The sequence below is a fragment of the Gracilinanus agilis genome, chromosome 1 (genome assembly GCF_016433145.1).
Source record: "Gracilinanus agilis isolate LMUSP501 chromosome 1, AgileGrace, whole genome shotgun sequence".
In the NCBI taxonomy this organism is placed as follows: Eukaryota; Metazoa; Chordata; class Mammalia; order Didelphimorphia; family Didelphidae; genus Gracilinanus; species Gracilinanus agilis.
This window is the reverse complement of record NC_058130.1, coordinates 379,844,155-379,861,879: the sequence shown is the minus strand read 5'-3', so window position 1 is coordinate 379,861,879 and position 17,725 is coordinate 379,844,155. Positions and strand designations below refer to the sequence as shown.

At 33.5% G+C, this 17,725-nt stretch overlaps 1 protein-coding gene across 1 annotated transcript in view; it reads right to left on the bottom strand.

Moving 5' to 3' along the window:
- Positions 1-240: 240 nt before the first annotated feature.
- LIFR (LIF receptor subunit alpha) overlaps positions 241-17,725 on the bottom strand; it is a 90,775-nt gene continuing 73,290 nt past the window's right edge. The window contains exons 13-20 of the mRNA XM_044664282.1: positions 16,213-16,435; positions 12,418-12,597; positions 10,354-10,455; positions 9,408-9,582; positions 6,416-6,576; positions 4,915-5,008; positions 2,959-3,037; positions 241-2,278 (exon numbers count right to left, since the gene is read on the bottom strand). Of these exons, the coding sequence (XP_044520217.1) occupies positions 1,652-2,278; positions 2,959-3,037; positions 4,915-5,008; positions 6,416-6,576; positions 9,408-9,582; positions 10,354-10,455; positions 12,418-12,597; positions 16,213-16,435 (1,641 nt within the window). The 3' untranslated portion in view covers positions 241-1,651. The remainder of the gene's footprint in view (positions 2,279-2,958; positions 3,038-4,914; positions 5,009-6,415; positions 6,577-9,407; positions 9,583-10,353; positions 10,456-12,417; positions 12,598-16,212; positions 16,436-17,725) is intronic.

Genomic DNA, 17,725 nt, shown 5'->3' with positions numbered 1-17,725 from the left:
TCAGTTAAAATAAGGGTTTTAAAATGTGATCTCCAAATAAAATTTGCTCCTAATTGCCTTCTCCCTTTCTACAAGATATAAATAGGACTCTTTGGTCCAATGGTCCAAGTATACAAACAGAATGGTTCTATGATACTAAAGAAAAATAAAATAACTTTACTTATTCAGTTTTCATATGATTTTAAGCATTCTTGCCATAACCAATAAAGTTAAAAAAACACATAGGACCTGAAGGCAGATTAAAAAAACACTTTCCAATTTGTAGTTCGACATGAAACTTTTCCTAGAGTCATTTCCCAGAATTAACAGTTGTTTCTGAAAAAACTTGGAGGTTTAAATGATTCTCTATGTTATAAGGGCACTCAAGCTTTTATAGGTGATAAGAGCAACTCTTTACTTCTATGATGGTTAACAGAATTAAATCAAATAGAATTTGAAGTTTTTCATGGCATTTACTATAAAATCGCCACCAAGTGATTATTTTAAGGCAAAAAAATTGTTTAATTTTTCACCAAAAACAGTAAGTATTCTACCAAGGAGGTGGTTCTGATGATCTGTTTAAGAAAAGTAACTGTTAGACCACAATCGGAAATAGATCATATTCTCATATTAAATATAATTAATTCATGGCTCACTACTTAAAGAGAAAAATTCATGGAATCATTTCTTCATGGAAAATTAATGCCAATTGTTGCTACCTGTGGTAGTGATTGGTTTAGCTAGATCTTGCTGATAAGAATAATCTTAAATAGGAAATTAGTGCAATTGATGCTAAAGCATTATATTTAAGTGTGTGCTTTGTTCACACATTTATAAAACTGGCACTTTCACAAAATAAATGTCAAGAGTCTGGGTTTATTTGTATGCAATGTCCTAGCACTATAAACAATTCAGCATATACATTAGGGCACCTTGTTACAAGAAGGAGTTACAAATTTTGTGGGGAAAAGAATGTTCTAAAGCCATATTCAGAAATGTGGCATAAGTCAGTGTTACACTCTTTTTCCAAGTTTGTGCCCCTGAGTCAACAATTTGATAACCATTATATATAGTAGGCATAGAGACCTAGTTATCAAACAAAAATTAAAATAGCTGCTGTTATGTTTTTAAAACTGTATTAATTGATGAGAAAAAATGGTCGTATGTGACTTGATCTGTGCTTGGTTTTTGTCTAAATCTGAACAAATTTCAATCAAGTGATTCTTCTCAGTTAATTGGAATATCTGCACATTTTTCCCCTGTCTACAATTTCAAACATTCTGGTTGGGATTCAGTGATGTACACATAAGAAGAAATGATCAGTGAAAGAATGTAGAACAGTTTGGGCCTTTTCTAAAGTATTAAGCAATAATTAAATTGAAAATGCTACTTGAAGGTAGAGTAAGTGAGGCTTCTTTGGCTGGAATCACAAAGAGATCCAAACTCAGAATCTTGGATCTCATGAATTGAATTACTGAGTTGCTATACTTTGGCTTTTAGACTACAGTAAAACAATATTAACACTTTCAGTGTAACTTACATGTGGTAAAGTTCCTCTCACTAAAAATACTCCACTGGAACGTCTCCTAGAATAACCAGTGCTGCTGTTATTACAACCCCAGGAGTCAGAGCTTATTGAGATGGCAGACTGATGCAACCCACGATGCTATTGCTAATCATTTGGTTTGTTTTGAAAAAAATTTGTAAATGACCATCCTCCATTGGAAGATTTAGGTGATTCTTCATCCTTCGGGGGAATCAAAAACTGCCGAGAATTAATGGAACATGGGCTTCCAAAGGACACAACTTCACTGTTGCTGTCTATAGACCGAGGAGAGTCTGGAGAGTCTAAGTTCCAAGCATTTACATTTGCCTGAGGTCTATAACCTGCAGTTTTTTCTAAGTCATCTGCTGCAATTATGTTCTCTACAGTAGAAGTAACTGGCAGATGCATTTGCGGCTTATAGCCTGCTCCACCAACAGAGTCGTTTTCTAGTTCTTCCTCTGGTTTTGCCTGAGGTTGATACATTGATTGAATATCAATATAAATGACTTGTGAAGAGCCTCCAGCTTCCTCCCCTCCAGCATTTGCTATCTCCTCCTCAATGATTGGTGGACAGTAGGAGACAACCACATGATTTTCAGGCTCAGCATCAGACCCTTCTTCAGGACCAACAGCTACCGGGGATTTGATTTCAGTGTCCTCCTCTATTTTAGGAGCTGTGGGTCTCGTTTCCACCACTTCAACATTATTAGGAGTGCAAGGATTCATTTCCAGTGTTTTTAAAGCACTGCTTCCCTAGAAAGGGAAAAACAACACTCCATGAGAATAGAAGACTCAAACTATTGTCACACAAAGAAAACAAGAGTTTTATGTTAGCTCATTTTTCAACTGTAACCTAACCACTAAAAACTTATTTTCTGCCATATATTTTAACAAAATTGCAAGTTTTTTCCCCCATCTACTTTTTGTTTGTTTTTGATTCAGCCCTTCAGTTGTGTTTGATTCTTTGTGACCCCATTTGGGATTTTCTTAGCAGAGACACTGGAGTGGTTTGCTATTTCCTTCTCTAGTGCATTAAAGCAAACAGAGGCAAGTGATTAGCCTAGGGTCAGACAGCCAATGTCTAAGACCAGATCTGAACTCAAGTCTTCCTGACACTAGCCCCAGCACTCTTTCCACTGAGCCACCTCCCACTGTTTGCTTATCAATTATAAATAAAAGTGAAAGAAAAAAAAGCACATTAGAGTACAAAGAAATCTTTTAACTCCCACAAGTTGAAGTGACTATATATGTATATACGTGTGTGTGTGTGTGTATGTGTGTGTATAATGCAACATTTTAAGCATAAAATTTTCAAGTTGACATATAGATTTGGTTCCTCTTTCTCCTAAAACTTATGATAAAATAATGAGAAGGAAGCCACTACGTTAAGGATAAACTAGAAAACAATCCATTTAAAAACAGACAAATTTTACCTCACAGACGCTTTTATGAAACTGCAATGCTTTACTATTTTCTGGATTTGGAATATCAGGATAGAAGGTTTCTTTAATCCTTAAAAAAATAAAGGATGGATGATTAAAGAATATGCTTTTATACAGACTACAAGCTTACCAATAAGAAAATTAGATAACAGAAGTTAATATTTTATCTTCAATTTTATTTTTCTTCATATGAAAACTACTTTAACAGAATATTTATCTATAGTAGTAGATCTGTACCTTTATTTTTTCCTGGAAATTCAATAATATATCATCCATATGTTAATTATGGAGTTCCCAAATTATAAGTATATGCATACTATAAAACACAGAACTCCAGATGACACCAGGTTAGAGGAGGAAAAACTTTTAAATACTTAGACCTGGCTAACTATAGGAGGGAAGAGAAAGGTGACAATAGTACTGTACTCTGCCCACATCAGACTTAGAGAACCTGATAGAGCTGGAGAGTGTCCAGAACGCAACTAGAATCATGAAGGACCTTGAGAGAGGTCTTTGTGTATGCACTGGATTAGATGGTTGCTGAAGTTACTTCTAATGCTCAAATTCCATGAAATTTAAATGAGCCAGCTCAGGAATTAGCTGTTACTGAAGATCTTTAATAAGAGGCTAGAAAGGAAAATCACTTTTCAGGGATATTGTAGAGAAAATGTGTACTTTCAAGCACTGGGAGGAGGGATGGTTTAGACTAGAGGATCTCTGAGAGTGTCTTCTAATTCAGATTTAGAATAACATTACTTCTTTGTATTGTAATACTGGGAATTTGGGAGTTCTTGAACCTTGAACTAATTTTGATCTAACTGATCTAAACTTCCTCTGGACATTTAGTTCTCTTTCAAACTACATTTCCCATGATACCTGGCTTACATAAATGACTTAGGCAATTACCTAATAAAGTAAAAAGAAGGCTAAATAGTGAGTGCCTGAGTTGGTACTTCCTCTTTTGTGATTGTGGAACAGGAGGATGGGAGGAGCAGGTAAATGGTGGGTCCCTTTAAAATAACTCAATAGGCATGTGACTTCATTTTTTTAAATGGCTTTCAATAAACCCTTTGAAACCATGATATTTTTAATTTTATCACTCTATATTAATTTTTTCTTACAGTATTTATAGGTGAAGTTCAAGCTAGAGTGAATTATGTACTGTAATGGGTCACATTAGAGAGAGGTTTTGACATATAAGCTGTGATTTCAGGAAAGGGTATCTTTTATTGGTTAAGATAAAAATTGGTTAAAATAAAAAAAAAGATATCAAAATAAAACCAAGATGATGAATGGAGAAAGTGAAATTTGTCATCAGTTAAAAAGAAAACAATACCACATTAAATGTGAAATTTCACATTAACTTTTCAAATTCTAAGAGTGCTAGACAGCATGGCATAGTAGAAAATGCCCTAGGTTTAAATTCTGACCCTTTATTAGCTAGATGTTTATGTATAAGTCACAGCCTTTGAGATAGTTTTCTTATCTGTAAAATAGGGATAATAATCACTGAGACTAATTCAAAAGATTATGAGAATTAATATATTTAAAGTGCTTTGCAAACATTAAAAGTGTTATCTAAATGTCAGCTCCAAGCTTCACTATGCTATTTATTTCTCCTTTTAGCTTAGCATCTACTAATATTGAAAAACAATGATTGTATAATTAACAGTGGAGGTTATGTAATTAAATTAAATAATTAAAAATTTTTATAACATTCCCCTAATAAATAATATTTTTGTCTGTTTGATCAGTTATACAATCATATTAAACTTAAAGGTTCCTTCTAACTGTAAATTCTATGATTCTACACCATCATTCAATTACTTTAATATAAAGATTTTATTCAATTTTATAATAGTAATTTGCAAACCCAACTCCTAAAGAATCAATACTACCCATAAGTACAAAACATCATTATATAAATATATATGCATATATGATTACCATTCTCTTTTACGATAACAAAGAATACTGGTCACCACTCCAACAAAGATAGCCACTGCCACAGGGATGAGAATGGCAATAATTAATCCCTCAGCTGAAAAGAAAATATTACCGTTTATTAGTTGCCCTTTTTATTAGTTCAAAAAACAAGCAGGAAATTTATGATGAAGGAACAAATTAGAAGTGGAAAATGCTTACCATTTCTAATTGACAAATTATCCTGAAATATTGCTACCACATCTGACATTACAAAATTAAATATAATTTCTACTTATTAAATTTTGGGGTTATTACAGTCATAATAGTTCTCTAATTAGGTGTTGTCCCAAGGAGGAAGTCGAGATCAATTTAGTGTTCATCTAAAAGTGGCACCATAGAGTAGAAAAATATATGATTGATCACATGGTTCGATGGGTATATGATCGAGGATGCTGACTTTGAATGATCACTCTATTGCAAATATTAATGATATGAAAATAGGTTTTGATCAATGATACATATAAAACCCAGTGGAATTAATTGCTCATCGGGTCCACGAGTGGGGAGTGAGGAGGGGAGGGAAAGAACATGAAATCACATAACCATGGAAAAATATTCTAAATTAATTAATCAATATAAATTTAAAAATTAAAACAAAAGAAAAGAAAAGTGGCACCATAATATATTGAAGGCTAGTTCAACCCACCCATGGTACCACCCTTCATTTTCTAATTTTTCTCCCAAAGAATTACTTATTCCTTTTTTTTTGTTTGTTTGAACTTGAGAGCAAAGGGCAAAGAATCTGATGGAGGAGGTTTAGGTGAATCAATGCTTCACCCTATAATGTTATTAATGTTAACATCTAATTAAAAATACTAAGCATCAACTGAAATCTTTTGGTTCTAGTCTTTAAAGCAAAAGTTTCAAACTCACTGCCTTGACATCCCAGAGTGGGCCAAACCAGAATATATTAAAATAAGTAAAAATATAATACAGCATATATAATACTATTTTGTAGGTTTTTTTTAATACATTGCTTACAAGGATATATTTCTATTTAAGGCTCACACCACTACCCTAAAAGACACAAATGATAGTTAATTAGAATGACCAAAAGGAAAGGTATTTTCTTATCACAATACCCCATCAAAAATTAGACTGTAGGGGGCAGCTGGGTAGCTCAGTGGATTGAGAGCCAGGCCTAGAGACAGGAGGTCCTAGGTTCAAATCCGGCCTCAGCCACTTCCCAGCTGTGTGACCCTGGGCAAGTCACTTGACCCCCATTGCCTACCCTTACCAATCTTCCACCTATAAGTCAATACACAGAAGTTAAGGGTTTAAAATTAAAAAAAAAAATAAAAAAAAAAATTAAGACTGTTCACTTGAAATTATCCCCCCAAAAGCATTTCCAAGCCATATTGAACCTCATTAAGGGATTTTTATGATTATATTCAAGATTTACTAGTAATATCACATAAATCAGTATTGAAAACATTTCTATAAATAAAAATATTTAACTTACAATTTTCCTTTGTAACCACATACATGGCCTTTCCTGGACCCACTCCACCATCTGTGTAAGCTTGCAAGAGCAGATGGTAACCTGTTTTTCCTTGAAGATCAACAATTCTCAATGTCTTCTGTGTTATGTCAGTAATATTCTTAACTTTTACATCAGAACGCCTTGTTTCTGAAACAAATATACCATTGATTCATAATAATTTCACATGAAATGTTTTTAAAATGTCAATATAAACTGGAAGAAATGTTCTGAGTTATATTTGTAATACTTTAATCAGCATTAAAAATCTGACACCTGATCTGGATGGGCATTTTCATAACTATTGTGTTCTTACTTTATTTACTAGGTCCCCTCATCAATTTCCATGGATTTAATTATTATTTCTATGGTGATTATTCTAAAATCCAAGAGACATCTTAAATACAACAAGTTTAAAGCTGAATTTATTATCTTTCTCCTTAAAACTTCCCCTTCTACTTTTTCTATTATTGATAAAGGTAATACCAACCTCCCAGTCCCTCAGGCTCATGAGTTAGGAGTCATCTGGAATTCCTTGTTGTCTCTTACCTCTATATTGAATCTGTTGCCAAAACCTGTTGATTTCACCTTTTTAACATCCCTGGAATATACCCTGCTTTTCTCTTTTCTGCCACTGTAACCCCTCTAGTGTAGGCTCTCATCACCTCACTGAACTACTACTACAGCCTGCTGGTGGGTATGCCTGCCTCAAGCCTCTCCCTACTCCAATTCACACTTCATTCATCCAAAGTGATTTTCCTAAAGCACAGGGTCAACCAATAGCTCCAGTGGTTCCCTATCACCTCTAGGATCAAATAAAACTCTCTGCTTAACATTCAAAATGCTTCATAATCTAGCCCATTCCTACCTTTCCAGTAACCTCACTCCTTTTCGGGTACCCTTCAATCTAGGTTCACTGGCCTCCTTTCTGTTCCATGAATAAGGCACTCCATTATCTTGATGCTGGATATGTTGCTTGGCCCTTCTCATGCCTAGAATGTTCTCCCTCCTCATCTCTACATCCCTGGCTTCCTTTATGTCCCAATTAAAATCTCATCTTTACAGGAAGTCTTTCTCAGCCTCTCAAATCCAATGCCTTCTTTTTCTTAATTATTTGCTAGTTATCTTGTACATAGTTTGCATATTTTTTTGTCCTCTCTCAATAAGATTGTTACCTTCTTGAGGACAAGGAACATCTTTTGTCTTTGTTTGTTTTGATCCTCCAGCACTTGGCGCAGTGCTTGGCATGCAGAAGATACTTAATAAAAATGTCTGACTGTTAACAACCTCTTTGTAAAGAGACTAATCCCAGGGATTCAATGGATTGGCAATAAAATACAATCCAACTGAGCATTTCATAGTCTCTGAAGTACTCCTTTTGTAGATCTAGTAAATCTTATTAGTTTCCTCTGTACATATGTATATATCTATCATATATGTATATATATATATATATATGTATATATCATTCCTAATCTCACAATAGGTGGAAGATTATGAAGAGAGGGGAAATAATTTATTACTTTCTTTTCACAAATGAGAGAACTGAAACAAAAGATACAGGGCTATTCTATGAATTAAATGCAAAAGAAATGAGGGCTTCTAGATTGCTAATATGCTCAAAGTTTAGAACAAATTCTGCTAAACAGATTTGAACCTAGGACCTCCCGTCTCTAGGCCTGGCTCTCAATCCACTGAGCTACCCAGCTGCCCCCAAGTGCTGTGAGACTTTTAAAAAAAAGTAGAATCATCCCTATTATGCAGTAATTTGAGGGCAATTACTCTAGGTCCAGTAATTTAAAAGAAACCTCTTAGAAACATTCAGTGTTAGCAAGGAAGTCCCTTCATCCTTCTATAGTTATCTAGGCATCAATCAATTAACCAAAAAGCATTTAAACTGCTTTATGCCAAGCACTGTGCTAGGGACTTTAGAAACAAAGACAAAAATAAAAGAAGTAATTTTCCTCAAAAAGCTTATTCTCTTTTGGCATTTGGAGAAGAGAAGAGTCTGATTGTGTCAACAGTGTTCCTTTTTCTACTCGAACCACCATCTCTAGTCCTTGCTAAATTCTCACTAGTCTGTCCAGCTCCCACAAATTTACAAGCTTTCACCCCATCACTTCTCATCAATGTAATCAAGTCACTATGGGAAAAAAATCCCAAATGTGCGAGCAAACACACAAGCACAAGCACACACACCTTAGTAAATGTGAAATGAAAATGGGGGCCAGGAAACATTCTCAGAAGTAGAATTTCCCTTTTCTCCCACACTCCCTCCTCTATGGATAACCCTGACTAATAGTGAAATCAAGAATTAAAGAGGAGTCAAGTAGGAGATGGACTAAACCAATTTTTAAAAATTACTTTTAAGTTCATTAACTTAAACCAGTCTATGAAATGTACAATGTCTTAAATGAATTCTTTAGATTCTGAACAATTCAAGGACAGGATCTGTCTTTTGCTTTTCTTTGTGTCCCCAGGGGTTGACACAATGGCTGTCACATAGGTTTCAACATCTTCTGTAAAATGAGATTGGTTAGGCTGGGTGAATTGCTAAGGTTCCTCCTTTCAGCTTTTAATCTAAGATCCTATGACCATAATCCTAAAGTTCCTTGATTCCAAGAGGCTTACTGAATCATTACTATGATCATGTCAATTCAAACAATCAATCAATCAACAAGCATTTATTAAGTACCTACAATATGTTATCTGATCAGATAACAGTATGATCCCTCCTCTATGAGCATTAAATGTAAACTTTCACAGTAGTTAATTTGGAAAATGCTTCACATCCTCTTTTAACATCCATTAAAACATAAATAATTATAACCACAAGAATTTGTGTTCTTGCTTACTGATACCAACCAATTTTAGAATATCATTATTTATATAGCAATACTGCAAATTTTCAGGTAATTTTTTTTTGGTACACAAGGAAACTCACAGGAAATTCTAAATATAAAAACTGGGAAACAATTTACCTGATTCCAAACCTTGGATTTTAGAAGTGCCTTTCTCTCCTTTTTCAAAGTAAAATAAATATCCTCTTAAAAATCCTCTAAGGTCTTCTATAGGAATGTCCTCCCATTTTACTAATATTGAATCTGCAGACGTATCTTCCACAGTAAAATTTGGTGCAACATTTGGAGCTGTAGAAAGAAACTATCAATGACTAAAGGGCTTTTGATTAAGACAGGTTTTACCAGGTAATTTTCAGCCAAAGTTCATAAAGGTTCATCACAGCCTTTTAAAGAAATTCAACTAATATATTTATTCCATTTATAGTGAAACCAATTTTTAAAAATCATAGTGAGAAAAAGTTCTCTTTCCTGAAAAAAAGTAGTACTTTATTCTGTAATAGATGACATTTTAATTTCTTTGAGTTGAATATTTCAGTTTTTGAAATATAGGTCTTAATTGGATATTTATTACAATTTCTAATGTGACAATTTTGTGGGATTTAGTCATGCGGAGGTTCTATTTTAAAATCTAAAAATTCCAATTGTGGAACATGTCTATAATGGAATATTATTCCATCATAGAGAATGATGAATAAGAAGATTTCAGAGAAGCTGGGAAACATATATAATGAATACAACGATGTAAATGACAAGGAAAAAGAAACAAAGCAAAAATGAATGCTGTATAATTAAAAGAACCAAGCTTAGCTTCCAAATGACGAAAATATGCATCTCTCCCCCTTCTTTACAGAAGTGAAGAGGATTATGGGTGTGGAACATTGTCAGATTTGATTAATGCACTGGTTAGTTTTGTTAAGCTGCCCTTTTTTTCCATCTTTCTTTTTTTATTCTTTATTATAAGGCATGGCTTTCTGGATAGGGAAGGAGGATAAACTTAAAAATGAACATATAAAAATGAAATACAAAAGCAAAATTTTAAAAAGAAATCTAATAACTTACCCAACTCTTCTGTATATCCAACAATTGAACGTAATAATTGATATTTCTGATTTTTGCAGCCATAGAGGAAAAAATGATAGCGTGTTCCAGATCGAAAATTATCTATAAAAAATACTGCATTCAGTAAATTTTAAAAAACAACCCTCTATCAGAAATAGATCTACTTAAAAAATGGAAATTTGCAGCAAATTTTACGATTAAGACTATCTTTCAGAAATTACCTTAAAAACATTTTATTCTATCTTTTCAAAGGAAATAAAAATCAGCCCTACCTGAAAAGTCATTACTTCTAGAACTATATTAAAATGTTTAATGCAAAAGAATGTTTAAAACATATTGAAAATTAACTTGGAAATCTGATGATAGGAAACAACTACAGTGACCAAAATGACCAGATATATTAGGTCCCAGATTTTAAATTCTTTAAACTTAAGATCAAACCCATCTCCAAGCCCTAGGCCTCTCAGAAACTCCTCTGCTACAATGAAAGGGACTATTTTTGACTCTCAGCAGAGTGGGAAATACTACTGCTACTGACATTCTCTTTTAAAAGTAGCACTAAATCTCAGTGAAATGAATTTCCAACACTCAAGGGCCAATTCAAATTTCATCTCCACTATGAAGCCTTCTTTGACAACTACAGACTACCTTATATTCCCTTTGAAATTCTGTGGCAGATGGTTATCATAGATGTTTTTTGTTTCATGCGTGCTAGTTTAGTTTCTTCAATTAGGATTTTCCTTCTCCAAAACAAAATTTGAAAAATTTAAAATTTACTTTTTAATTCAATTCTTTAAAAGTAAGTAGAAATCATTCAACTTTTTAAAAGAAGGGAGCTATTTGGCCTTCTACAGAGGGAGAGGCAGTAATGTGCCACCACCATCATCTTCCTGGAGTTTCATGCTTATCTATTTCTTTACTGGTTTACATATAGATTTTAACTTTACCTTTATTTTATTCCAATAACAAATGTACACATAAATTTTCCAAAGTTATATGATTCATGTTTTCTCCCTCCTCTCTTTCCTCCTCCCTCCCAGAGTTGAAAAGCAATTCTACTGGGTTATATATGCATTATCACTCAAAACATACTTCCATATTATTCATTTTTGTAAGAGAGTAGTCTTACCAAAGCCCCAAATCATATACCCCAATAAACAACTGATAAATAATGTTTTCATTTGCATTTGTACTCCAATAGTTCTTCTCTGGAGGTAAATAGCATTCTTTTTCATAAGTGTGAGTGTATTTTAGCAGAAAAGATACAAATGCTATTTAGCAGAGAAGAGGAAAACTTATGAGGCTAGAGCTGTCCAGAAAGACTGCAACAAAAGGTTGCCAAGGGATAAAAATTAAAGTGTAATTCTTCTGCTGCCTCTTCTCTTATATACCTTATATTCTAATCAATGTGTATTTACATAGCCATGATAGGGTTGATATTATTAAGGCTCTAATTTGAAGACTTGCTTCATTTCTAAACATCTGTCCCTATTTTCAATCCCTCTATATCCTTCTACTTATTTATTTAGAGTTCACTTCAGCTATCATCTACTGTTTCTAAAAGTGCTGTTATACATCTTCAATGACTCTAAATTTTATGTAAAAGTACAGTATATAAGAATGATTTAAATATTTTAGAAACACTTGTAAAGAATTACATCAGGGGGGCAGCTGAGTAGCTCAGTGGATTGAGAGCCAGGCCTAGAGACGGGAGGTCTGAGGTTCAAATCTGACCTCAGACACTTCCCAGCTGTGTGACCCTGGGCAAGTCACTTGACCCCCATTGCCTACCCTTACCGCTCTTCTGCCTTGGAGCCAATACACAGTATTGATTCCAAGATGGAAAGTAAGGATTAAAAAAAATTATATCAGTCATAGTAAAAAAAAATTTTTTCTTTTTTAACTCATTAACTTAGCAAAGGTGTACATACACAAAATCAATTTATATGAAATTAACAAAACAATTATTGATCTAGGTTTCATTTTCATCTATGTGCATTTTAAGTTGAAAGCTGTGATACTACTAATTTTTAAAGAATTTTAGTTGAGAGAAATTACTTTTACCATATTCTATGAGAGCTCCAGTACTATTTGCAGGGAATTTTTTCCAGTCTATGAGGCAGGGTTCAGATCGAGTTGAGTTACACCATTTTATAACATAGTCACAAGTCATGTTGAGATCATAATTCCAGTGAAATAAAATGCCATTTCCTATTCCAACAACCTCTTCCATTTTGAGGTCTTCTGCAAAAGGGCAAGTTAAGAAAAGATGTTATTGGCTTTAAAACAGTAATGCAGGGCAAATACTATGAAAACAGATTTTAAAGGTAGTACAAATTGCTTCATGCAATAGAATTTTGTTAAATTAAATTAGTTTCAACTGGGTCACTGGAGTTTGGAAATATTTTTGTTTTGATGTGATTTGTTATAAAAAAGCCCATAATATTTGACAAAGAGATCATAACAAAGGCTGCAATTATTTCAATCACCATCTTCAGGTGGTTGAAAATTTCACAGTGACTTTCAGATCTGTCATGATCAAAATATAGCTTGTGCCCTCTTCCTGAACCCCATAATATAATAGTATACTGTCAAGTAAATGAATTCTGGTTTTGAAGGAATGATTTAAAGTCAAGCCAGATGAAATTGGAGGTAAGAGCGGGGGCACGGGCAGGCATCAAGTGGGACTCAGAAAATTAGATATTAAAATGAGGGACTTATGACTTACAGCTTAATGTACAGGAGTCTGGCATTTTACAAATGAGCCATTTCCCCAAACTTAGTTTATACTCTGTTATCTGGAAATCAAATCGCATTTTCCCCTTGAAACATTATACTGTAAATAATGACTAAGTTTTTAAGCCAACAATAAAAACCTATATAATTCATGACATGCCTCAAAACCAAAACTAAAATCTTTCCTAACTAGTAGTGTGTGAATTACTTGGGCTATGCAATAATTTGGATATGGTTTCATTTTTTGCCAGCAATGATCATCCAAGTAGGAGCTTAATTTTGCATATACAGAGTTGAAAATGTCTATGGAACATCCAGTTTCAGATGTCCAAATGATAGTTGGAGATATGAAGCTGGAAGTCAGTTGAGAGGTTATGATTATTACTATGTTTGATTTTGTTTTCCCTCCCATACACTACCTTCCCCCACCCAAATCGAAACAATGCAAAGAGGTTTATGAAGGAATATGTAGAATCAGCAATACTAGATATCTTTAAGAGGAAAATAAGTGTCCATTCTGGATGATTCATTTCCCTTAACATCTGTGCTAAACTAGAATGATTTCTCATCTAGCTCTATTCATCTATCTACTAAGTCTTTTATAAGATAGAAAATCATGATACAAAACATGGTCCTGTATTTCAGAAAGTGTATAATTAATGAGAAGACAAACTATAGATAATACTAAGAAAACAAATCTATATATATTAAATATATAATCCCAGGCAGAAGCTAATTCAAACAGTTACTCACATATTTGTTATCTTTGCCAAGTCAAAATTACTATCTCCCTTCATGTGTTCTCCTGGTTTCTATTTTATCTCTCCCTGGTTTATATTTCTATCCTTCTCCTATGTGATTTTTATTTATCCCTTTGGTCCACTTTGCTTTGTCCACTCCTACTTAACCTTCTTTCTATAAACACAAGCCAAAGAACAAAATAAAACTGCGAGTAAAGAACAAAATCAAACTGCTTCTAAAGAACTAAAAAGTCCATAAATGCTCAGTTAGGAAAGAATATGAAATATTATCAACCATTTTCAGGTTTGTTGGATTTTGTGATCTTAGAATTTTTTACCCCCTTACTATTTCCAGACAAGGCTATGATCATTTGTTTCCCTTGGTAATGGTCCTATTGGATTGAAGTGAATGGAGAATGGATCATTTCTGAAATGGATTTGGGGATCCCAATGTCATGACTAGGTAGGAGAAAAGAGAGGAGGTAGTTCTATTAGAACAGTAAAAGCAATATTTTGACTCAATTTATAGAACAGAGAATCCAGATCATGTGAATAATCCAGAATGAAGATCATCTATCCCCAACCCAGGAGTTGATTATAATTCATTTTAATGGGGGAGAAGAGAAGAAGCAAATGACATGTATCCTTTACCATTGTCTTTAAAAAATAAAAAAAAATTATAAGAAATCAAGGAAGCAAGCTCTACATTGGATATATGGTATGAAGATGGGATTGGTTCTCCCCTTGCCTATTTTTAAATTAATCAACCAAAGCTTGAACACCCCTACTTGGCACTAGGTGGAGGAGTTCATAAGAAAGCTCCCCCTTTTCAATTCAATCAGTCAGAAACTTGTGAATCCTTTGATAAAAGTTTATACCCTCATACGATGAGAGGTGGAACCTACAAACACTATAAATCAAAAGACAGCAACTGGTCCCCATAAAGTGGAGGAAGAGACAGGAAGTGATATAAAAGTGATACTAAAAAAGATATAAAAGATGATGAACTTCCTGTACAAGAGGTCTTTATCCTGAATTTTTGGGCTGGAGGATCTTCTCCTTTGGGATTTGGCTTTGGGATTTTGGTCTTAGGCTTCACTTGGACCTAGGACTCTACATCTTGGACTGCTTCTGGTAAGATGGCTCCTGGATCTTCTCCCTTTGGATCTTTTCCTGGTGAGTGAAAAGCTGACCTTCCTTTCCTGGCTTCTGGAGAGATTAGTTCTGGAGAGACCTCCCTTTCCTGGAGGAGGCCACGTGGTTGAACCCTTGCTTAATTCACCACCGAGTCCTCTGGCTGAGGGGTTAATGAGCCCACATGGGTTGAGCCAGGGACTGGAGCAACATTTAGGATGATAAACTAGACTTCTTACTTTACCCTCTTTCACATTTCTCTATTCTCACTAATTCCACCTCTTTGTAAATAAAACTACTGAAAGTCATTTTGACTTGGGCTATATTAATTTTAAAATCAGTGACCACAGTATTATCTTAAAATTCTCATATATTTAGTCGAACCACAAAATTTAATTCCTTACAATGGACTACTTTGTTAAATAATCTTCCTGGCTATTATTCATGCCTTGGAGAATCTTTATCCTGAACTATCTCAAAGAATATACAGTTATTTTCCAGTTCTTGCAATAAATATGATCCTATCTGAGTGTAGGGTGATAAACTAGAGCAGAGCAGTCAAACTCATGGCTTGCACTCCACCAGAAACCAGATTAAAATGTATATGGGAAATATTAAAATAAATAGAAATACAACATAGATGGTGTTAATTTGGTTTTTTTTTTCCCCATAGGGAGCATTTTCTACATGTTTGGCACACTGAACTAGAGGGTTTCTTGAGCATTCAGATTTTAGATATGAAAATAAAATCTGTAAAAAACTGTCAAGATATTTATTTTTTCAATAATACATGTTAGGCAAATCAGAATACAATTGTATACAAAAACTCTTTTACTAGTTAAGATGCTTTCAGACAATATTAATGAGTCCTATTTATTATTATACATTAGAAATATTAATTTATTCATTATTTTGAATACAGAATCTCAGTAGAACTGTTTTGAAAATATACTGACAATTTTACCACAGGAAAAAAATATCAATGTGACTGCTATTTTTTACTTTTTTTGGAAAAAAAGTTTTGTATGTTCAAATATTTATACTTGTTAAAATGAATATATCATGAGGCTTTTAAAAATTAAAATTTTTTCCAATATGTAATAACACCTCTATTGAGGAATGTAAAAACAGCCATTTGTTAAGCAAGTTAGCTAATTTGGTTAAAAAGAAATAAATTTTAATTTGTATTTGTTCAGATAAAATATAAAATTATACTGTTGATGATGTTACTATTGTCTAAAATACTCACCATTTGGAATTTCCATACTAGTTATCTTAGAAGGTGGAGATGATCCAACTGAATTTTTGGCCACAACACTAATGATGTAATCATTGTAATCATTTCTGTCAAGTTTTATTTCTGCTTTATGCTGGGGATCAGGGATCTCAGAAAGATACTGTGTTTCTTCTTCTGACCCATATGATACATAATAGGAAAGTATTTTTCCATTAGCTTCATTAAAAGGCAAGGGCTAGAAAAATCAATATGAAGAAAAATTACTTGCTAAGAACTTAGACCATGAAGAAAGTAATTATGTGAATATGCAAATATTCATTAATTCTGAAGATAATACAAAGCTGGGGAAAACAGAGTAGATGACTAGAATTCAGTGTAACCTGGACAAATTATGAGAAGGCTACCTCTGAAATGTTGTGCACTATTGAAAAATAAGACTGTGACTCAGAGTGGCACACATGCTAAATACAACTTAAAGCTGTTTCTGTTATTAAAAAATCAAATAGCTGGAAAAACTAGAAAACAGTATGTATGGCAGAAACTAGGTACAGACCAATATCTCATACCTATACCAAGATAAGGTCAAAATGGGTTTATGATTTAGACATAAAGGGTAAGTAAGTTAGAGGAACATAGAATAGTTTACCTGTCAGATGGAGATGGAAATAATTTATGACCAAATAAAAGATTCAGAGAATATTACAAGATATAAAATGAATGATTTTGACTATATTAAATTGAAAGGTTTTTTTGTACAAACAAAAACAATATAACCAGGATCAGAAGGGAAACAACTTAGGAAAAAATTTTATAACAAAATTTTCTGATTATGGTCTCACTTCTCCAATATATAAAAAACAAAGTCAAATTTATAAGAATACAAGTCATTCCTCAATTGACAAATGGTCAAAGGACATGAATAAGCAGTTTTCAGATGAAATCAAAGCTATCAATAATCATAAGAAAAAATGTTCTAAATCATTCTTGATTAGAGAAATGCAAATTAAAACAACTCTCAGGGACTACCTCACAACTGTCAGATTGGCCAATATGACATTAAAGAAACCTAAAAAATGTTGGAGGGAATATGGCAAAATTAGTGCATTGTTGGTGGAGTTATGAACTGATCCAGTCTTTGTGGAGGACAATTTGGAACAATGCCCAAAGTTCTATAAACTAATGCATACTCTTTGATCCAGTAATACCACTACTGGGTCTGTATCCCAAAGAAATAAAAAAAGAGAAAGGACCTACTTGTACAAAAACATTTATAGTAGCTCTTTTTCTGGTAGCAAAGAATTAGAAATTGAAGGGATGTCCATCAATTGGGGAATGGATGAATATATTGTGGTATAAGATGGTGACAGAATACTAATATAGTACATCAACCTGTAGAGTAGGATATACTTAGGGAACTCTGTTAATGGTGTGAAGTCTGTCTTCATGTCTAAAGAATAAGGCCTAGGGACAAGATACCAGACAACCCAGAAATCTCAAGTACTTTTTGTTGGAATTAAGTTTATAA